Genomic DNA, 22,768 nt, shown 5'->3' on the forward strand with positions numbered 1-22,768 from the left:
AGCTAGAGTCATCTGAAAGGAGGGAACCTCAATTGAGAAAATGCCTCCATAAGATCCAGTTGCAGGGCATTTTGTTAATTACTGATTGACGGTGGGTGGTGCCATCCCTGGGCTAATGGTCCTGGGTTCTATTAAAAAAAATCAAACAGGCTAAGTAAGCTGATCCATAGCACTCCTCCATGGCCTCTGTATCAGCTCCTTGCCTCCAGGTCCTGCCATGTTTGAGTTCCTGTCCTGACTTCCTTCTATGATGAACAGCAATGCAGACATGTAAGCAAAATAATCCCTTTCTTCCTCAGCTTGCTTTTTGGTCACATGTTTTGTCACAGCAATAGTAACCCCAACTAAGACAGGGTGTCTCTGATGAAAGTCACAGGGGTCAAGCTGACATGCTGTCTTGATATTGCTGCTCATTACTCTGTCAAACAATCGTATGGCTATCACCCTTCTGTGTGTAGTTTGCCTAAAAGTAAACATGTGAAACTAAAACACCCCTACTGGATTCATGACCACTGTAGCACTCATGTAGGCGGCCTTGATTCTTGATATCTTTTTCTTCTATGTTCTCTGTCTCCACATTAATGTCTCCCGCCACTCTCATGGCCTTTATTTCTTCTGGAGGAGGAATGATTTTTGGGTTGAGGGGTTGGAATCCAGGACACCCACATACTTTTCCTTCTCTCTTCGAAAGTCAGCTGCCTGCAAGGAAAGTGGTTTTCTATTTGTCATGGCCCTACAGAAGCTTGGTGAGACCGATGACCATGAGTAGGGGCTGTGGTGATTATTTCTGCCAGTGACTGAGCTGGCATGCCTAATCCTAGGAGTATATTTGGCAAGAACTGAGCCATATCATCCAGTATAACTACATTGCTAATGAAGTTGATATTTTTATGTTTGCCTAATATTTGTGTCTCTCTCTGAATTGGGTCTGTGTTGGTTAGTTTTATGTCAACTTGACAAAAGTATAATCATTTAGGAAGAGGGACTCTCAACTGAGAAAATGCCTCATATGATTCATGAGATTTGAAGAACAACGCTAGTGCATTTTCTTGATTAATGATTAATGTTGGTGGGCCCAGTTCACTGGGGGCAGTGCTGCCCCTGGGCAAGTAGTCTTAGATGATACAAGAAACTTGCTGGACAAGCCAGTTAAGTAGTGTTCCTCTATGGCCTCTGGCTCAGTTCCTGCTTCCAGATTCCTGCCGTGAGTTCCTGCCTTGGCTTTCGTTAATGGACTGTGACCCAGGGTGTGGAAGCCAAATGGACTCTTCCTCCCAATTTGCTTTTGGTCATGGTGTTTTATCACAGCAATAGAAACTGTAACTAGAACTGGCTCTCAAAGTCAGATGAGGAATAAGAATGTTCTTCAATGAGCCCATAAAGCTCCACCATTTAATCCATTCTTTTCTCTGTTCAAGCAGCCTTGATTCCCATTGATCTGTAAGATGAAAGCATTCGCAACTGATGGGTCCCAAATGTCTTTCTTACTATAGTGTGCTTTGTCTTCTGCGTTCTCTGTGTCTTTCTAAGACTGATCTCTCAGCTCCTCCTTGTTGAGGTCTCTATTACCAGCACTTTCTTTTTACATGAGAAAAGGATGCCAGATAGCATCTCAACGCCATGGATTCTTGGCATCCTGTCAAGCCTACAGGAGACCAAAGACTTAACCCAGATCCATGATACTGACAAAAAGTCCACCTGCCCAGAATCTATGGGCCAGCCCAGGCTTATGACTCTCTAGGGACAGGGCCAATCACACTCAAAATTTGTAACTTGTGAAATCTAGTCTGTATGTTTTGCAATATTAGACATAATAAAACTATGTAAGTGCTGCCCTGGAAGACTGAGGCAGGAGGATATTGAATTTGAAGCCAGGTTGGGCTACATTAGCAAGACAAAAAAACCCCATAAAACAAAATAATACAACTGAGAGCAGAATATAATTTTGAAAGGAAAGAAGAAATATACCATATATTCTAAGACAGAGACTAATATATTTATGGTACTCAAACATTAAATTTTGTGCTAGACTTCCTTGAAGTCACATGGACAGGGTAAACATGGTAGATAACATAATTCCTGATTCTTTTTTTCAGAAAAGACTCTTTCCAACCCAGTTTGGCCCATTGTAGAGATACAGACATCAAGGGAACCCTGTGCTCAACACTACACTTGCAGAGGACTTGGGACATGCTGACTTGTCAACCATGCACATTGCCAGCTAGTCATGAAACAGGAATCGATCACTTCATTTTCAATTCAACTGGGATTGACTCAACTAGGAGACACACCCCTGTGTGTGTATAAGGGTGTTTCCAGAGAGGGTTAGCTGAACCAGGAAGACTTACCCTAATTGTGGGTGGCACCATACACTGGCTGAGGTCTCAGACTGAATAATGGAAAAAAAGGAAGCGGCAAGCTAAGCACCAGCATTCATTTCTCAGATTCCTCACTGAGGATGCGGGGAGACTGGCAGCTTCATGTTCCTGCCGCCATGCCTTCCCACCACGATAAACCTCAGACTATGAACCTGAATAAAGCCCTTCTTTCTTCAAGTTGCTTTTGTAGCTATTTTATCACAGCAACAGGAAGCTTAACTAATGTGTATGATGAGGTTGAAATGTTCAAGTTGACAAGCTCTGACTTGGTCCTGTTGGTGCCTATTATTACAGTGTCCTGCCCCCAATTCTTGGTTGTCTGCTGTTGTGATCTGAGGAAAGAGACAATGCCTGCTAGCACTAACTCTTGTTTTGGTGTGACTGACACTGAGCATTCCTCCTCCCCAACCTTCCCTCCTCTCTCCTCTACATCCCCCTTCTCATCCATCTTCCTCTCTCTCTTCCTGCTCCTTTTATTTTGATATACATTTAAGGCTGCTCTATAATTCATTACAAATGACTTCAAACAAGTGATCCTTCTACCTTAGTTCCCAAGTGCTGGGATTACAAGCATGTGCCACTATGCCCAGCTGTTCTGGGAGCTGTGCATCATAGGATCCTTTGCCTTTCCCATTCCTAATAGGAATCATCAAGTCTTCAGGAAAGCCAAAACCTCAACTCAGATACACAGATCTGACAGACAACCTCTGAACAGGGGCTAGGAAGAATCAGACCCTGCTACTAAAGGGCTGGGACGTCCAAGGTCAATAGCTTCTTTGGTGCAGGATCAACGGCATCTAAATGTATACTTTATGAGCTGCATTATGTCCTGTATATTTTGAAGTATCAGAAGACATAAAATGTGTAAAGAGATTCATGCACAAGTCTGTGAGAAAAAAGAAAGTTCTAGTATAGAAGTTTCTAGGGGATCAGAGTCTGCCATTACAGGTTTGGCTAGTCAAAACCATAGACATTTGAGCCAGGAGGGAGCATAGAGTCTCACCACTTGCTTCAAATTCCACAAGTGAACTGGTTGAGAATAGATTAGAGACTTTTAATCATTCATTCATTAATAAAATTCTGATCATACCTCATGGAATTATCATCAGACATGCTGACTGCAATTTAGGGTTCAATGGTCTTTACCCAGATACATGTATTTGGTGGTTGGGGATCTTTTTCACATGGCATTGACATTTGAGCAGAGATCCAAAGGATGAGTAGGGAAGGTGGGTGTGGGTAGATCAGGTAGAGGGACTGGCACGGGCAGAATCCCTGTGTCAGAAAGGACAAGGTACTCTGAGGAAGTCAAAGAAGAGTAAGGTAAGGAAAACATGAATCATGGTGACATTCAACTTCTGTCTTGTTGAAGCAACTGAATGATATGGCCATTATGGAACTGGGAGCCCAGGAGATGTTCATATTTAAGAGAACTATGAAAGTCAGTGGGCATATTGATGGAGCTTTGGGTTGAACCATTTGCTGTAACTCCAGGCTGTGTTATCTTACAGTGACTCATACTGTAAATCTCTTACTGAGGACTTGACATTGGGTTTTACAAAATATTGACATTTGATAACAAAAATAAGTGTCAGAACATAAAGTTCATTTCCAAGCATTAGGAGGAAGCATGGGTCGAATTCCCACATTGACAATGCTTAGTGGACCTTTTGTGGAGGGGCATGACTAGTGTGCAAAGCCCTGTGTGAGTACATCAGGGAGACTCTCCGGTTTGTGTCTGCTTCACCAGACCAGACCTGAACCCACCACTGATGGCTGAAGCAGGCTGAGAGAAAGAACAGCCAGTCTTCAAATGGAAAATACAGTGCAGAAATGAACTGACTGAAGAGATTAAAGGGATGGAAGAATTAGCAGAAATTTCCAAACACACAAACATCTGTTTTGAAAGTAACCACAAGTACCCCAAATTAGGTACAGACAAGGAGTGTCCCTTCCCTGCCTCCATGGCGCTTGCTCCTCCGTGGTTTGGTTACTGAAAAGAAAGATCCTTCTTTTGCCTAGAGCATTCACCTGTGAGTCAGCCTTGGCAAAGAGCAGCAGAAGGAAGTTGAGGGGCAGGGATTTGTTCTCTTCTCTTGTGGTGGCCTCAGCCAAGAAAACAGGAAAGACTGTGTTTGTATTGCCCTGCACACTTTCATTCCTATTACGTGTGCACAGAGCCCCAAGAGAAAAACGCAATTTGGTAGTGCACTGATAACTACATTCATGAATCACTGGTCCAAGAATGATAAAAATCCAAACAATGCTAGGGGAAGAGAGAAGGGGGAGAGGCAGAACAAAGCCAAACACAATTTCCATTATGAATGACTGACTGAAATGACATCCAAGTCAATGTCTAACTCCTAAATGGAAAATTTTCACTACGTTATGAATAATGTATGTTTTAGAAGCTTAGCAACTACTGTAAAACCATCAATTGAGTGTTTCAAAGTCTTATTGAAAATGTACTTCATCAAGGCCAAGAATTGGTGTGGGTAACATTTGAATCTAGCTGATTGGGCTCAGTTGAATGGTCCAGGAGGAGCTGGGGACCAGATGTCAGAGGCATATCTAGTTGTGTGGGCTGGGGCAGAATCAACAGCCTTGCACGCTCCAGGGAGACCTGACAATGTGTATGAGTTCTGTAGCATTTGTTGGGCCTCGTTGGTCGAGGCTGGCTGAAGAAGCTTTTTAAATCCCATCATGCTTGTGTAGTCTGTATACACTGGCATCTGTATCAGAAAACTACCTCTAAGTGCTCAAGAATATAGGATGGCCCAAACCCTGCTTAGGCATGTTTCCCACATCTGTTTCTAACCACAATTAGTGAAATTCTCAAGAACATACTAGCAAGATCTGAACAAGCTTACATTGCTCTTCCTAACCGATAAGGGTCCCAACAATTCTGATTTCAAAAAACATAGACCTCGTTTGTTGTCCCTGCCTACTCTTTCTTTGCCAGATACCTATTTCCAGTTTAGGGAGCAGAGATGCATCAGACTAGCACACCCCTCGCTTTGTGTTCTTCCTCGACCCTCCTTCATCAAGCCATTCATTGATTCATGTGTTTATTTATGCATCCATCCACCCACCCACCCATGCATCAGCCCATCCGTGGTTAACCATTCTCTGTCTACAGGACAGATCCTGCCTAGTTTGGAGGATTAAGGGAATCAGACACCCACTGCTTACTCTAGCCCTCCCAGATATCACTCTTCATGCCATACCAGAGGTGGGCGCTTTCCCTCTGGTCTTCACCGAAATAGCCAGAAACTATGCATATACGCAGGCTCCTCGGCCACTGGCTTGGCAAAGGGAACCGCGCACCAGAGGCAGGGATTTTATGATGGCTTCCTGTAGCTGAAACAGGGTTTGAGGTAAACACTCCACTTGAGGAACTACGTGTTTTTTTTTCCCCCTGCCAGATTATTTGAAATGAATGTTATTTCCCCGTTCCTATATACAGTTTGCATCACTACTGCAAAGGTGGGGGAAAGGTGATCTTTTTAAAACACAGGAGAACTTTGAGCAACTACATGTAACCTTAACCAAAAACTCAACAAGTGATTTGAAATGAACACCCCGCGTAGAGTGGAGTGCAGAGCTTGGCACACCTCTCGCATGTGACCCGGATGCGCTCATCACTAGATGACTGCTGCTCATCCTCCTTTTCCCGGAAGTGCTCCTGCACGCACTGCTCCTCAAACTCATGCAGTTTCTTCAGCTCCTCCTCACTGAGGAACAGCTCTGTGTGGGGAGAAGTATAGGGCACATGAGGACCGCTTGAGAAGAATCGCTTTAGCTGTAGCTGTGTCATTGAGAATTTCATAGTCGGACTTTGATTAAGCTTCGATTCTACACCACGAACAGGCAGTTGCCTGATTACTTCAAGTAGTTGTTAACTCCACATGCTACCACGCCCCCCCCCAAATAAAAAGAAAGTCTGTCTCACGCAGCATTCCAAAAGCTATGGGCGCAAAATGGATCACTTTTTAATGAAAAACAAAAGTGAATTGCATCTGTCTGGAAAGCAAAAGGGTTTCCCAGAAAACGTTTTGCACATTATTGCACAAGCAGCCAGGCTTATGTAGCTTCTTTTCTTAGCAATTAGCTCCTTAGATGGAATACATTTAAAGGGGTCTTGAAGCATATGGGAGTGTACATTGAAAAAAGACTTTTGTGAATGTTCAGTCTCTGGTCTCCATGAGTTGACTTTTTACCAATATTGATTACAATATAAGTGAACAAAGCTAGAATACACAGAAAACAAGGAACATTCTAAAACACTCAGCACTTGAACTATCTGTGGTGTTTTTCAAACACCTCAGTATTTTAGTGAGGCTGCAATGGGAGTGTCTATTTAGTACCTTCTTTTGAAATTATCCCACAAATAGAAATGAAGAATCCCCAACGTACTCAGCCCACGATCTCGTTCCTCCTGGTCCCCTTCTCTTTTCTTCCTGCAGCGACCACTGAGGCGCATAATGATGATATAGATGTGGCTGAAAATGATCATGGGTGGGGGCAAGACCGGCCTGTCATGGAATGTCATGATCAGTTGGTATCTCTGGAACTTCCACACTTGGTTGGATATTGACTTGACTTCAAAGAAGGTATTGCTTTAAAAGAAGACAGTTTTACAGTTACTTTCTGTTGTAATTTCGGGGTTTTCTGTTACTTGGATTTAAATGAAAATACATCATGAGATGGACTTAGTACAATCTACTGAGGCAGATTCCTTGATTTTTTTATTTTTGCCTCATCCATCAGTGTGGATTATCTATGCTCAAGGACATATCAAGTTTGTTGAATTTTGGTTTACACCATTTTCTTAAAAATGCATACCAAATTCTGCTGATAAATATGCTCAGTGTGTTATTTCATATTTTAAAGGTCCTTTGAAGAGTTAAAACTTCCAATTCAAATGACTAGATGATCTACTTTTGTACTTTGTGAATGAGCAGCTGATTGTGGATTGAGCTTATCTGGCTGAGGGTAAACTATTTTGGATGTGGGCAAGTGCAATTTTTGTCGTAGTTATCTTCCAGCAGGAGTCAGTCAGTGCACTGTCTGTTAGCTCTGTGACTTTAAGAAAGCCCATTGTTGCCTAGATATCATAGTTTTCTCTTTTCTCAAGTCTCAACTGGAGCATTGTCTTGTTACACGGTATGGTTTTACAATTCTAGGGAGAATTTTTCTTCACATTTCTCAATTTAGCAGATTTTTGTTTTTCCTTTTTTTTTTTTTTTGAGACAGAGCCTTGTGTAGCCCAAGCTGGTTTTGAACTTGCTGAATGGTTGAGGATGACTTTGAACTCCTTGATCACCTTGCCTCTATTTCCCAAATCCAACTTAGAATCTAAAATATGGGTTTTCAACACTTTTAAAAGTATTGTCAACATATTCAATGCTTGTCAAGTGAGCAGTTTTATTTAAAACTTGATTTAGTAACATAAGCCACTCTACTGTTCTGACTGATACGACTTGATGTTTTATATATAAAAATAATCACAATGGCTTATGAAGTTAGTATTTTGTGTGTCTCTGGTAGTGAATGAAAAGCACAACTTTCTCAAATCTTCTCTCATTCAGGAGACTTCTGCCTAAGCAAATATTTTCATTAGATTAAAATGTGTGCTCCAGTGTTAAAATACTAGCCTAGATTAAATTTAAATATATTTAAGTGCTGACGATTGATATATGACTACATCAAGACTGATTAAAGCTGAGCAAAAAGACTGCTAAAACCCTATCCATTTGTAAAAGCTTTAGTAAATTTCTCTGAACGCATAGGCAGGTATCAGCACACCTTTCTGACCCTGAGTTAGAGATCTGCAGAGCAATGAACAACAGCCACAAGGCCGCTGTCACACTTTGTCATGATACTTACTTGAAAACAGCAATCAGTAGGTTGACCAGAAGGATGTTGGCCACCAGGAGATAACAGGCCATGAGGGCAGGGGTGAGCCAGGCACCAGGGATACAGGGAGGGAGCCGCTTGCCTTCCTCATCATAGAGATTTTCACCACAAGGAGCTGAAAGAAAAGTTTGTTTGGGGTGGCTTGTTTTGTATATGTAACAAAGGATAAATGTCTATTACATGTGTTTTAAATGATATTTTTGGGGGTGTATGTGCTGTGCATACACATCTGTATGTAGAGGCCAGGTGTTCTTCATCTTATTTTTTTGAGGTAAAGTTTCTCTCTCTGGACCCACAGAGTGCTATTTTGGTTACACTAGAGCCAGTAAGCCCCATAGATCTTCCAGTCCAGTATGAGTGGCTGCAACTTGTTTTTTTCACACGGGTTCTAGGGACTAGAACCCGGGTCCTCATGCTTTCACAGCAAGCACTTTACCCATTGAGCCATCTCCCCAGCCCAATGTTGTTTGAGACAGTCTTACTATGTAGCCCAGGTTGGCTTATAAACTTGAGATCATCTGGCCTCCAGTGCTGGGATTACAGTTATGCACCCCCCCCACATACACACTTGACTTAATTGGACTTTTGTATTTCATAAGCAATAATTTTCTAAGCAAAAATATCAAATTACATAATGAAGATAATAAAATTTATATTTTTACTCTGAGATAGCTATATCCAGCTTGTTCCATTTGCAAACATTTCCATTTTCTTGTCACCGCACCCCTTCACCCCATTTAGAAAATATGTTCGTTTGTTTGGTAGTACTGGGGAAAATGAACACAGGGCCTTGTACATGCTAGGCAGGTGTTCTACAACTGAGCTATACCAAACATATGTATATAAAATCAGTTCTTAATGATAATTAAACCATTTCTGATTTACCATTATTGTATCTTCCTATGTTGTCTACCAGAATCTTATTCTGTCTTTTAATAGTTTACTATTAGTTTATGCTGTCTTCTTGTGATTTTCTTGCTTTTATTGTACATTAACTCTGGAAACACTTTCGATTTCAGGTGTGGGGTAGAGGTCCCTGCCACCCTCTCAGATCAACTATGGAATTATGTTTGAAAATGAATCCTTTCCCTTCTGTTCATTAAAGAGACCTATTTCCCAAAGCAGGGAAAATAGGATGATCCCAACGTGGAATTTATGGTCTGCTTACTTTTTGTTTGCAGTCTAAAAGAGTACTGGCTTCAGAAAATTGAAGAGGTATTTAAAAATAGGATAAGAGTATTAGTAATCAGCTGAGGAAAAAGATAACATAATAAAACCCTTCACAAAATACCCCACCAATTCCATGTGAACTTACGGTTAATTTCCATGGCGTACACTAGACAGTCATTGGATATGAGGAGTGTGGTTTGTTTTTCAGTTGTCCCAGGAGGGGAGGAAAGAAGACAAGAAGATGAGTGAGAGGAACATAAAACAATTTACCAACACAAGAATCTCTCTGCTAAGACATGCAAAGACTCAAGCCTACTTAGAATAAATGGATCTATTATCAATTCTGAGAAACAGATCTCATCAATATTCATCTAGCCATGCGTCTGTAAGCACTGCAAAGACAAGCTGCTGCTGCAGATGATCCTTTGAACTTCCCAGTGTGACGATCAAGCATTCTCTGTGTCATGCCTGGAACACCTCAGCGGCACAAATAGATGCAAAGGTATGGTGGGGCGGTCGGATGAGGAGCTGGAATCCTGCACTTAACGCTGTTACTTAAAAAGCACAGTTTGTTGTCGTCTCTCATTAACCAGTGTGATTAAAAGCCTGAACAATAAAAATACCACAGCTGTGTCTGTGGTCCAGAAGCTTCTGTTTGCTTGCTTTAAATATATGTGTTTCATTAAATTTGGTTTAAAACTAATTTCTCACTTGTCTACAAAGTGTACCAACTTTTATTCCTACCTTCCTATTTCCCCTGTCAATCTTCCCTCCTCCCAAATCTCTCTCTCCTATTTTTTCATTCATTTTATGACCCACATAAATTAATCAGCACCACCAGTGTGCCCACTCGTTTGGAGTTTATCTTTGGAGTCTTGTGGGCTCAGCAGAGAACATAACTACAGACGATGATTTTTCCCACCCCGCTTCCAAGAGTCTATTGATAGCCAATAGTTCAGAGGTAAAGGGTAGGGCACTGTGAATGCCTCCCATTTCCTGGACTTGTTGGTGGTCCTGGTCTGGTGTGATCCCCATGCAAGTAACTGCAGTTGTGAGATGTTGATTGTAAGAGCTGTATTGAGTCTAGAGAATGGCAATCTATAGACCATCCTTCACCCCATCTTCATGACATAAGAGGAGGGGAGCAAGAAGGGCAATGAGGAAGATAGAATATGTTTTCTCTCTTATGTAGAGTCCAGATTAAATATATATGCATACATGTTAAATACACACACCTATGTAATACCAAAGCAGAAATGGGGCTATTTGATGGGAGGAAGGGGACAATAAAAGAGGGGAATAAGGGACAGGGAGGATACTGGGAAGGGTCAAATAAGAGCAAGGCACAATGCTATGTAGAGTTGAAGACAAATTAGTGTACTGGGGCTACATTGTGTGTTGTAATGTCCAACAGCACAAGGGAAGTGAGACTCAGAATTTTAGAGTTTTAGAGATAAACAGCTGACACCTCAACATCTACACTTCAGTCTGTATTTTTTTTCATAAAACAATTCAGTGCCTGTGGCAGAATGAAAAATACTTTACTTCCAAATTAATGAGTGCTCTTCCATTAACTTGGAACTGATCATCTGCCCTGGAAGCAGGGAAGAGAATCTTACTATGAATTCTAGTCTTACGGTCTATCTGGTCTGCAAACACCTCTCCGTAGATCATCCAGTAGGGCATGTAGAAGATGTTTCTGGCCAGTTTCCAAGAAGGCTTCTCCTCTGGGTGCAAGATGGCTTGGCGAGCTACTCCAAAACTCATCAACACAACCAGCATGATGACCACAAAGTACAGCATGTCAATCATCTGAGTAGGAAGAACACGTGTCTTACAGTATTGACTAGTGGGCCAAGTTCAAGTTCATGTTGGCTCATGCCATTGTGCTCTCCAAAGATGTCATTTTAATTATGATAAAAAATGCATCCTGCCCTCTCATTCACAGGCTGGTAGCTTTTTATACCTCCATGTAAAGCATGTGTCTTATTCTAGAACCCGACTGCCTTCATCTGCCCGGGATCTTACTTGATACTTTTATTGCTGCCCATTGCTCTAGTTCAGTGCTAGAATGTCCCTTACTGAAGGCTTTTGAATCACATTTTTCTAGTTTGCATCTAGAATACCCCAACTCCTTCCTTTCTCTTTCCTCCTTGCTTCTGCTGTAGGCATGGTTGCTCCAACATGTACTGTTACCAAGAGGTGCTTCCCTGACACACACTCAAAGCAACAGGCTCAGCCAACCATGACTGTGATCTGTAACAGGCATTTTCTTTTTTAGGTTGGATTTTACTGTGATGACAAAAAGCTAATTGACACACCTACACACTGATGTTCTTCTGGCAATTACATAGGGAAAGGGCTGGCCATGGTGGTACACATCTTCAATACCAGCATTTGGGAGGTAGAGGCATGGGTTGTCCTGTGAATTTGAGGCCAGCATGATCTACATAATTGATTGCTAGTCCAGTCAAGGCTATGTAATAAGACCCTGCCTTACAAATGAAAAGTGAATATAGAAACAGAGGCCTCATCAGAAAACATGGGAGTTTCTAGGAACAGCAGTAAGAGAGGATTCTTCTTGGAAGAATTATGAAGGTAAACTAATCTCTATTCATTACATGGATGCTGAGTGGTCAGCACTCCATATGCTAGACAGATATAACTCCTGTATCTCCCCCCCCCCCGTTTATGGGGTGCTAATGATTGAACCAGGGCTTCTAGGCAGGAGCTGAACTACTGCAACCCCCAATTTAAACAAAATCCTTTTTTATGTGTATGTGTGCTTTGCCTACAAGTTTGTCTCGACCACATGTATGCAGTGACTACAGAAGATGTCAGATCACTTGGGACTGGAGTTACATACAGTTGTGATCAACATATGGCTCTGGGAACTGAATGAACTTGGGTACTCTGGAAAAATAGTCAGTGCCTTATTCATTGAGCTGTCTGTCTCTCTAGCTCCTATAATTTCTAATTTTGAATACCCCTGAGTATGAGGGGCCTTACTGGAATTAGCTAAACCATATGTCCTGTAACTCAAATGCACTGACTCTATTGAAGCATTTTAGCTGATAATTATTGTTCTATTATCTTATTGCTCAATTATTGCACAACTTAGTTCACCTTTGTCCTGAGACTAGTCCTAACACAAAACCATTTTAGTAATGTAAGGACAACTTGCTAGGTCGTGGTTAGTCTCATATTCTGTGGCCTCTCTGAAATAAGTGTCCCCATGGATGTGTCTCAAACTAATCACACAAAGAACATACATCAACCACCCTAGGTCAGAGCACATGAACCAAAGTCTGTTGGATTGCAGGTAGGGGCCAGCCTTGGGCCCCATTATCACTGGCTTCTGCCAAAGGCTAGGAAGTTACCAATCTGAATTTGACTACAAAAGCATTCTGAAATGGATGGAACTTCATAACACATGAAATCCATACCCTAATGTGAAGAAATTCTATGATGATTCCCGCCCCCAAGATGTAGAACTAGTATATTGAGATACAACTATTGTGGCTGCATTATTTTTAAAAAATTTTAAATGTTATATTTTATGCATGTGGGCATTTTGCTTGTATGTATGTGTGTACAATATGTGCATACAATGCATTCAGAAGCCAGAAGAGGGTATTGGATCCCCTGGTACTGTAGTTACAGATGTTTGTGAGCCACCAGGTCTGCTGGCAGAGCAGCAGTGCTCTTAACCTCTGAGCCATCTCTCCAGCCCTCTGCTACTGAACCCTTACTACATCCAAGGCTGGTCTTATGTCCTGGGACAGCAAAGCAAATTATTAGAAAAGTGGAGGATGTTTCTTTTCTCTTACTATCAAAATATAATCAGTACAGAATCAGAACAAATTTGCAGTTGATCACACTACAGTTAAATGTGATATGGAAGAAGGGATATGGCATGTATTGAGCCCCTGGTACTCAGTGAGGGATAAATAAGGGTGTGTTTTTAGGAATCTTCAACTCATGGTTTCCTGTTGGAATTTACTAAGATGTCAACACATAGGACAACTGTACATGTAAATCCAGCTGCAAAGGAAAAACCAAATGAAATCAAAGGAAGCCACACCCAAGCCTGGTTCAGTGTTCTAATGCCAGCCAAACTATCTGGTTACTCATGGGGAGTTGTTACTAACCATCTTTCCAATCATCATCACGTAGGGACCAAGGTATTTGTTGACACCAAAGATGTCTAACACTCGGATGTACCAAAGAATGATGTCCACGCAGTAGATGACCCGGCCGTAGCCCATATATGGCTGGTTCTGGAGGCGAAGGATTGCTCCGACCATGAACATAGAAATGGCCACAAGGTCCGTGATGTTCCAGTACTCCTGCAGCCACACTTTGATTTTCTGGCTGAGTTTGCCTGGTTCCGACATGAGGATCTGGAAGTAAACCCCAAAGAGCTGTAAGCTGAGAGGGTCCCAGAAACCTCATCTTCATTAGTATCTAGAAAAGATAAGAAGGCTGGGGCATTCCAGGGCATCTGGGCCCTTTGTGGCTCAAGATCTCTGCACATGAAGTTTTGGGGCAGAGGGTCTATCTAGAGGGAGAAATTCCATGGAATCCTCTGTTTTCTTGGGTTCAGGGGTTTCATGGACTCAGGAAATGCCTTCCAAATTGTCTCCTTCTGGGTGTAATTAGAGCAGCTGCCTTTTGATTCCCTTTTTAATTATCTGGACTCATGCCTGTTGGCTCACATTCCAGAACTGTAAAAGAGGAAAAGTCTAGAGCAGGAACAAGTTCTCTGTTACCACAGAGGGACGACCCACCTGGTGGAGACGGCTGGATAGGGCTGGGGAACAGACTTGCCAAAATTCCTTTTCAAGTTAGACAAGACAAGCAGGGAAAGTTGAACCATATTTTTCCTCCTGCTTGGGATATTATCCTTTTGCATCACCACTAACTAAAAGGACACGTCCCCCGAGTAAAGTGCAAACTATTCAGCCAGCAGTATGCACAGCCATGCACTTACAGTCCTGACAGGCACTGTGGAGGCACCACAGGGCAAGGTCCCCGTGCCAGGGTACCCCCTTCAGCTCTGAAAGTCATGGGTAGATCCCAGGATCTGAGGGACAGTGGAGGTATTGACAGTCTATCGACGAATACAGAAGGACTCAGTGTCTCAGCAAGCTGTGTGTACTGGCTGATCCCCAGTCCCCTATAATTATCAGCAGGATCCAGATCTCGACAGAGGGTCAGCAACATGGCTCAATGGGTTAAGGCACCTGCCATACCAGTCTGCCATACAAGTTTGACACCTGGGACCCACATAAAGGTAAAGGAACAAGACTGGCTCCCCCAAATTGTCCTCTGACCCCTACATGTGTTTCCCCCCATGATACACAGTACATAAAGGTAAGACAGGCCTCTTGGGAAGTCCTGGATGTAACAGCAACAGAAATCTAACGGAGCCCAGCTAGAGAAGCAATAGGAGTCATAGAAGAGGGTGGGCTGTAGAGTGAATTCACAGCACTCTTGATTGCTCAGTTGTCACTTGACTGAGGATGCTAAACTTACTCTACTGAATGAGGTCAATAGTAATTACAAAATAGCGGTATTGGTTCTGTGTCCATTGGGTAAAGGTCAGCAATCCTTCTCCACTGTAAGTTCATGTTCTGTCTGGATGAAAAACTTGCTGTTTATGAGCAAATTTAGTGGTTTCAGGTTTGTGGGTGACAGCCCATCCTAGGTAGCATTTCCTTGGCTGCCTGTGAAACTGCCTCTTGGCTTTCCATTTTAAATAAAGACCTCGGTGATGTGTGCCGTGTGTGAGAGCGTGCCTGTTCTTTTTCAGCACATATTTTAAAATCTGGGGCCCTCTGTTTGCAGCAGATGCTTTGGGCTCTGCCCCAGGTTCCCCGGAGCCTCTCACCAGGTGGGCTGGCCACCCATTTGCTGCAGGTTCTGCCGTGAGGCCCACACCAGCCTCTTTCTGGGAGGCCTGCCCTTGGGTAATTGGAGTCACCGCTGTGCTGGGTGCCAAACACTGATGTGGGTACGAAGCTCCTCCCCCTCCTTCCAGGGTGGGTCACCTATGAGATTACATAGAGAGCAGCCTTTTTCTGAAGCCACACCCCTTTCATCTCCTCTGCCCTCCTTCCCTTGTTGCCTCTCACCAAGAACTCCTCTCCCATGGTCCTCTGGGGTAAGAGACCAGCTGTGCAGGTGCACCGTGTGATGCAAACCCCGAGTGAAGTGCCCCTCCGACAAGCATTAGCGCCCTGAGTTTAGACGTCTGGAACTCACATAAAATATGCACATGGTGGTGTGTACCTGTGAGCCCAACACTGTGGCCAGGGGCAGTGAGAGGGTCGCAGAGACAGACGAATCCCGACTTTCTCACCAGCCAGAGCCAGTTTAGCCAAAACAGAATTTCAGGATCATTAAGAGACCCTACTTCAAACATGAAGGTAGAGAAAATGAAGGAATGAAGCCAACCTGCACCAGCAGGGGCAAGTGTACCCACATGAATAGGTGCACAGACGCGCACAAATACTCACATAAACACACACACACACACACACACACACACACACGCACGCACGCGCGCGCGCTTTAAAATGTTTCCGTCTCGTATGTCCCCCCAGTTTTTTAATCTCAGCTCCCAGAAGACAGCTGAAATTTGTGCCTACTTGTACTTCCTCTCTCAAGTAGCTGACTGCATTTGCTATATGCTCAAGCCTATTTTTTATTATCAAGTGCCATTTATGGCGCTTTGTGTTGTGAACTGTGAGTTCAAAGTCAGTCAGAGGGAGGAGGTGTGTGCATCTGAAACAAGCGAAGATAGTGACTCCGGATGGTGATACCTCAGAGGGAGGGTCCTAGGCAGCCATCATCTGCACAAAACCCTGCATTAGTAAAATCTGAAGTTGAACTCCGCAGTTAATGGGGCAGGATCAGCCTTTTCGATAATCACCTCTCGGATTTTCTCTAATGCCAGGCTCACGATGTAGGATATGACAACCCACTCTTGAGGGGAGGGCCATCCATCCATCCGCACCAGGATAACATAGTTAAACAGCAGCAGGTAGCCCAAGTAGGAGATCTGAAGAAGAAAAGCCAGCAGTGGTGTGTCAGAGACAACATTCAATGCTTCGTCTACAATGATTCTTTTCTTCCCATAGCCTGGCCTGCTTCGCGGGCACCCTTCCTCCCTGCACATCGCCAGTGCAAAAGCTGAGGTAGGTCGGGGGTGTTCTACAACTTCAGTGCAAAACAGGCCCCGGCAGTCCATATTCTGCCATACCTTTGTTACGGAGGTTGCAAGAAGCGTTAATATACAAGGGACCTTTCGGTAATTTGCTGGTGTCTTCTACATTCTGGGAAAAATGGTAAAGGTGACTTAGCCTTCCTGCCTCACACAGCTCATTCTTAAAGCTCCCATCGTAGATGGTCCACTTAGAATTTAGAAGAGAGAACGTGTGGGTGAGACATCTTCTGAGGCTCATGGTATTGGCCTAAGAGCCCATTCACTTTCCCGCAACAGGTTTGTGATTTTCGGTGGCCATAACAAATTATCTTCTTGACAAGGAAAGGGGTAGAATTAGGGTGGGGGAGGGGTGAGGCATGTGGGGAAAGAGAATGGCTGGAAGGAGGTTCTCTGCAGTTGGCATTGTGCCCAAGCTATGGTACTCCTGGGAACAACCCTAGGGTGACACATAGGTAGGCCTGTTCCTTCTACAGGGTGCTCCAATCTGTTCTTGTGTCCTGTCCTGCTCTTGCCTCCACATTCTCAGAGGAGTAGAGCCCCTAGGCTGGAGAATGACCCGCTAGTGCCCAGCACATCTGATTGGTGAGGACTTTAGAGAAGGAAGTCTTTGTTGCCCTTCTAAGTGTGTTTATGGCCTGGGTTCAACCTTGCTATTGTTTCTATTGGAAATGCTCCCATTGGCCCACGTGTTTCCAGCCTGTGGTGCAGCCTTTAAGAACTGTAGGATGTCAGTGGGTGTGGGCCTTGGAAGGTAATGCTGGGACTCTAGTCTCTTCCTTCTGCTTCCTTTTTGCCTCCTGTCTGTGAGAAGTGGGGCTCTGCTTCGTCACAGACTCCCAGCTGTGATGTGTTACCTTAGCCCAGGTCCAAAAGCACCAGGGCTGACTGACTATGGACTGAAACACCAAAACTATGAATGGAAGAAACCCCTTTCTCTTTATAAGTTGATCAGTTGGTGGCTGGGGGCTAAGTAACAGCTATATCCTTTTAATAACCATGTCATTTTAGTGGGAAAAAATGGGATCTGTGAGTTGACTCTTAAATTCACTAACCATTTTTATTTTAAAACATTTTTACATTTATTTTTAAAATATCTATGTGTATGTCTGGGTACCATGTGCCTGAGGAAACCAAAGAGGGTGTTGGATTCCCTGGAACTGGAGTTACAAATGGTTGTGAACCACCATGTGATGCTGGGAATTGAACCCAGGACCTCTGGAAGGGTATACAGAGCTCTTAATTGCTGAGCCATCTCTCCTGCTCCCATTTTTTGCTTATTTTAAAGCCAAACAAAAATTATCTTTCTTCAATTATCAAAAGCATTTTAATAATCCTTTCCCTTAAGGAAATATTTTGCTTTATGATGTGGTCATGTGGGGCTAGGATGGCCAGTACTCCTGTGTATATAAAATATGTATGACAATGCATTGGGATCCAAATTAAAGCTCTCAATTAGTCCTAGTTTTGATTTATGACTCATTTTTATCTTAATGAGCCTTTGGACACTTTTTAAAACCTTCAAAGTTTTCTTGCCGAGCGTTGGTGGCGCACGCCTTTAATCCCAGCACTCGGGAGGCAGAGGCAGGCGGATCTCTGTGAGTTCGAGGCCAGCCTGGTCTACAAAGTGAGTTCCAGGACAGCCTCCAAAGCTACAGAGAAACCCTGTCTCGAAAAACCAAAAAAAAAAAAAAACCTTCAAAGTTTTCTTGATTCTGGTGCAGTTCAGTGTTCCCCACATGACCAAGGACAATCATCGGGGAGAGTCTTACTGTGTAAAACCAGAACTTGACAATGGGCGCGTTATAGAATTCACAGATCTTTGTTCCAATGGGAATGCTCCTCTGCTTTCTGTGCTCATTCTCCTCATCCCCCTTCCTCGAGCCAGCATCTGCATTTGCATCCTGGAAAATAGCACAGCACATGGCAGGCAGTCTGAGGTGTGAGCAGGCCATCCCTAGCTCATGCATGGCAAGCAGTCTGCAGGTGGGAATAGGCCATGCCCAGCTCATGGCAGGCAGTCTGCAGCTGTGAGCAGGCCATGCCCAGCACATAGCAGGCAGTCTGCAGGTGCAAACAGGCTACCCCTAGCTGGTAGCAGGCAGTCTGAAGGTGGGAATATGCCATCCATCCCCAGGACATGTCAGGAACACTACAGGTAGGAAATAGCCTATTTCCAGCACAAAGCGGCCTTAACAAGGGAAAATTCTCCAAGTGCCCTGTTAGCAAGTTTTCTAAGTCCATGGCAGAACAGATCTGAACACTGAAAATGAGAGCCACGTGACCCTCTTGGACGCCACTGACCACATTCTCCTCTTCTTTTTCTTTGCCGTCCTCATTCTCCTTAGATGTTTGATATGAGAAGTCATCATATGTTCGGAATTCCAAAAACAGGATGGTGGGTGGAAGAAGGATCCCCATGATGACCTAGGGGTGATGAGGAACAAATCCATTTTTAAGCTCTGGTGATCCAAGGAAAATCTTGTCCCTGTCCTACTTTCTTTGTGTTGGGATGAAATACCTAAGAAAACAAGTTATGGGGGGAAAGACTTGTTTTAAATCATCATAGTGGGGAGGGGAGGGTGAAGCAGCTCCCATCCTGGCAGAGAGGGGTGGGCCTGAGCCTGAACTTGGGACTTTCTCCCTTTATTTCCCCCTTTATTTCATCCGTTTGTAGCCTGTGGACCGGTGCTGTACACATTTTGCCCTTAGTTAATCCTCCCTGGATACGCTCTCACGGTTGACCCAGAGGTGTGCTTTACTGATTCAACAACCTTAGATACCCAAACCTGTGGCACTTGTGGTCATCAAGTGACACAGTATTTGACACACGCGTCCTCCCACATGCTTTGCCTTTGTCTACACGGCTGGGTTAAAAGCGGTTCTACTCTATAGTTTAGGGAGTAAAGACCAAAAGGACAGTTGATGTGCATTCAGTTTAGATATACTTGTAAGTATTAATTTTTTTTAAAAAAATGACATGGCTAGGGTGTTCATGTCATGTGTCACAGTGAGTTTGTAGCTATCAGAGCACAACTTGCAAGAGTTGGTTCTTTCCTTCAACCATGTGGGTCTCAGGGATTGAACCCAGGTTGGCCAGCATGGCAGCAGGCACCTTTGCCCACCCAGTCATTTTGAAAGCCCTTAAATGGGTTTTGGTGTGTGTTTGGTTATTTCAAGAACATGAAATCCTGGGAGGGGAGGGATGACTGTACTGTTGAAGCTGTAAGATTGGACTGGCCGCACTATCAGTCACCTAGGAGCCTGGGTTGTCTTTACTCCCACCCTGATGATCTGTGCTTTTATGTGCTGGATACTTTGGTAGAATCGCAGATCGTGAAAAGTTTGAGAATATCCACTGATAATGTTTTCCCAAGAGAAATGACAAGCAATGCTGTGCATAATCCAGACTTTAAAAACAACGTTTAAACATTAAATCCCCACACAGGTAAGTCCAGGTGGACACTCAGCTGGAATTCTTGTCTGCATGGATTCCTCCCTGCACTAGATCCCAACACCATTAAAACAAACCACACAAACAAAGCAGGTACATAGGTAAATTAAAATCTAATGAACTACAATAACACCTCTGTTTGATGTAAAATACTTCAGTGTGAGGAGAAATGTGTTCTTAGACTTGGAAGGCTCACAGAGGAAGGGCTGAGCTGGGCCCAGAGGATGACCTGAAGCCTGGCCCACAGATGGAGCCACAGCTGTCCTATCAATGCTTCACTAGGCAACGCTGATTGCTAAAAATGTTCCAGGTTTTAATTCTGATCAAACCTGAAGCTTTTGTGTGTAGCTTTAATTTTTTCCTGAAATGTAGATTTCCCATCTGTTTTCTTGTTAAGGATTATCAACAGTGTTTGCTTCCCTGATCCTGCAACCCCAACACTTGGGGACTTCTTAGTCATTCGTTCAACCTATTAGTCCCAACTGCCCCCCCCATGTGTGCGTGTGTGTGTGTGTGTGTGTGTGTGTGTGTCTGTCTCTGTCTCTGTGTATCTGTGTGTGTGTGTGTGTCTGTCTGTCTCTGTCTCTCTCTCTCTGTGTGTGTGTCTGTCTCTCTGTCTCTGTGTGTGTGTGTGTGTGTGTGTGTGTGTGCACGTGCAGGTGCACATGTGTATGGTGTATGAGCATATGTGGGAGCCAGAGGACCTACTTAGTTTGTTTTGCTTTTTGATACAGGGTTTCTCACAAGCCTGGAAATCACCAATTAAAGTATCCTGCATGGCCAGCAAGCTCCAGGTACATGTCTGATTTTCATTTTTAATGTGGGTCCTAGGAAATCAGCTTAGGTATTCATGCTTGCAAGGTTAAGCGCTTGACTGGCTGAAACATCCCTCGTGTGCCCTTCTTCCTGAGTACATCTTTCTTTCACAAACCTCTGTAATTATGCAGTCTAATTGCCTCACATTCAGTTGTGTGGATTCCAAATGGGGGCTTGTAAAACACAGGGGCTTATTTATTCTGTTAATTTTTTGGAATAAATATGTTTAAAGCACAGTTTCAGTGTTTGTCTGGTTTATTTTGTATTTATTTTTGCAGTTCTTGGGATTAAACCCAGGACCACATACACCCCAGGCAAGGGCTCTACCACTAAGCTGTATTCTTGTCCTGTTTTTACATTTTATTTGAGGCAGACTCTCCTTAAATTGTTCAGGTTGGCCCAAACTCACTCTGCAGATCAGGCTAGCTTAAACTTGCAATCTTTTCTTCTCAGCCTCCCATGTAGCCAGGATCACAGGCACACACCACCAGTCCTGGCTTGCTTCTTTGCCTGTTTTTGATTAATTTGCTTTCCTTGAGCATTTTACTTTTTATTCTGTTGCCATGCCAGGATTGAGCCCAGGGCCTCATGCAAGCTAAACAAATGAGCTACAACCCTGGCTTTCCTCATATATTTAAAAAAGCTGTATCAGGTAAAAAAAAATCCAGATTCTAAATGTTTTTCCAACCAAAACTATGAAGACGAAGGCCTTGCTTGTTTTTCTGCTGCCTTCTAGGTTTCCATGTTCCTGATGAAGTGTGATACCAATCCAACACTCGCCTCATCACACCTGACCTGTTTTCTTTATTGCCTTTGAGATCTCTTTGATCTTGGCATTCTGAAAACAAACTGTATTTGTTGATATCCAAGACTATCTGCAATATTGATGTAACAAATCTGTGCGTGGTGTAGAACTGGATAGCTAGGCAGAACATCTGTATTTGTAAGAGGTGGGACCTCTTCCGCTAGTCACTATGCCATATAGGGCTAGTACCAACCTGAAATCTTAAGTACTCCATAATCTGAACCCAACACAGTGCCATAAGCGGGAAATTCCCCACCTGACTTAATGCAATACGCCATAGTCAAAATGCAGGCACCCTGGAAACACTCAGTAAAGTTAATGCACAGGCTGAAGACATAGAGGGAATGTAAAACAATTAAGTTTGCACTTCCACTTAAGCACCAAATAGCTTATTATATCGCAGACCTAAAAAGAAATTGAAAACACTTCTGGCCCGAGACATTTCAGATAAGGTCTAGTGAACCTGCACTATTTTGCCTCTATCTTCATAGAGAGCCCATAAAAATCAATATAATATAATCAATAGATAGTTGGATTTCCAGTCAAACAAAATGGGAGTTGGTTAACTGACTCAAACTCTTCAGACATTTTCATTGTTCCATGTTCTCTCATAAGCCATGTGTAAGGGAGAGATGTTGTTAGTTAAAGTACTATAGAAGCAAAGGGAAGATCTGTGTTTTGATTTTTTAAGATTAGTTTATTTTTATGCATATGGGCATTTTGTCTGCATGTATGTCTGTGTATCGTGTGCATGCAATGACTGAGGAGGCCAGAGAGAACACTGGCTCTCCTGGAACTGGAGTTATGGACAGGTGTTAACCACTGTGGGGGTGCTGGGAATTGAATCTTGATCCTCTGCAAGAGCATTGAGTGATTTTAACCATTGAGCCATCTCCAGCCCCCAGGTCTGTGCTTCAGTAGTAATTGTGACCTGTCTGAGAGCATGCTCAGTCATGGTGGGCCCCAGCTAAAAACACAGATTGTGACAAAGAGCTCTG

The 22,768-nt window shown here is 43.4% G+C and overlaps 3 protein-coding genes across 3 annotated transcripts in view; all 3 read right to left on the reverse strand.

The window, feature by feature from the left end:
* Nucleotides 1-5,510: 5,510 nt before the first annotated feature.
* On the reverse strand, nucleotides 5,511-6,231 carry LOC121133810 (transient receptor potential cation channel subfamily M member 1-like). The gene has a single exon (XM_040730908.1). The coding sequence runs from the start codon at nucleotides 6,205-6,207 to the stop codon at nucleotides 5,935-5,937; it is 273 nt and encodes a 90-aa protein (XP_040586842.1). The 5' UTR covers nucleotides 6,208-6,231; the 3' UTR covers nucleotides 5,511-5,934.
* Nucleotides 6,232-6,319: 88 nt separating this feature from the next.
* Nucleotides 6,320-13,864, reverse strand: LOC121134177 (transient receptor potential cation channel subfamily M member 1-like). Its single transcript, XM_040731974.1, has 5 exons — nucleotides 13,619-13,864; nucleotides 11,087-11,279; nucleotides 9,613-9,633; nucleotides 8,268-8,412; nucleotides 6,320-6,997 (listed from the first exon to the last, which is right to left on the reverse strand). Exons 1-5 carry the CDS (start codon nucleotides 13,862-13,864, stop codon nucleotides 6,739-6,741), a joined length of 864 nt encoding a protein of 287 aa, XP_040587908.1. The 3' UTR covers nucleotides 6,320-6,738.
* A 2,342-nt stretch (nucleotides 13,865-16,206) lies between these two features.
* Nucleotides 16,207-22,768, reverse strand: part of LOC101844705 (transient receptor potential cation channel subfamily M member 1) — a 37,634-nt gene continuing 31,072 nt past the window's right edge. The window contains exons 14-16 of the mRNA XM_040730885.1: nucleotides 19,000-19,122; nucleotides 18,468-18,599; nucleotides 16,207-16,533 (exon numbers count right to left, since the gene is read on the reverse strand). Coding sequence (XP_040586819.1) covers nucleotides 16,342-16,533; nucleotides 18,468-18,599; nucleotides 19,000-19,122 — 447 coding nt within the window. The 3' untranslated portion in view covers nucleotides 16,207-16,341. The remainder of the gene's footprint in view (nucleotides 16,534-18,467; nucleotides 18,600-18,999; nucleotides 19,123-22,768) is intronic.

The sequence above is a fragment of the Mesocricetus auratus genome, unplaced genomic scaffold (assembly GCF_017639785.1).
Source record: "Mesocricetus auratus isolate SY011 unplaced genomic scaffold, BCM_Maur_2.0 Super-Scaffold_4256, whole genome shotgun sequence".
NCBI classification, from domain to species: Eukaryota; Metazoa; Chordata; class Mammalia; order Rodentia; family Cricetidae; genus Mesocricetus; species Mesocricetus auratus.

What these genes read in the sequence shown, in the direction of transcription:
- LOC121133810 (XM_040730908.1), bottom strand. Translation starts at nt 6,207, where the DNA reads ATGAAATTCTCAATGACACAGCTACAGCTAAAGCGATTCTTCTCAAGC.
- LOC121134177 (XM_040731974.1), bottom strand. Translation starts at nt 13,864, where the DNA reads ATGTCGGAACCAGGCAAACTCAGCCAGAAAATCAAAGTGTGGCTGCAG. An exon ending in TGATGATGATTGGAAAGATG is followed by an intron (nt 11,280 to 13,618) that starts GTTAGTAACAAC and finishes CTTCCTACTCAG; the next exon opens with ATGATTGACATGCTGTACTT. An exon ending in CCGTAAGACTAGAATTCATA is followed by an intron (nt 9,634 to 11,086) that starts GTAAGATTCTCT and finishes ATGACTGTCTAG; the next exon opens with TGTACGCCATGGAAATTAAC.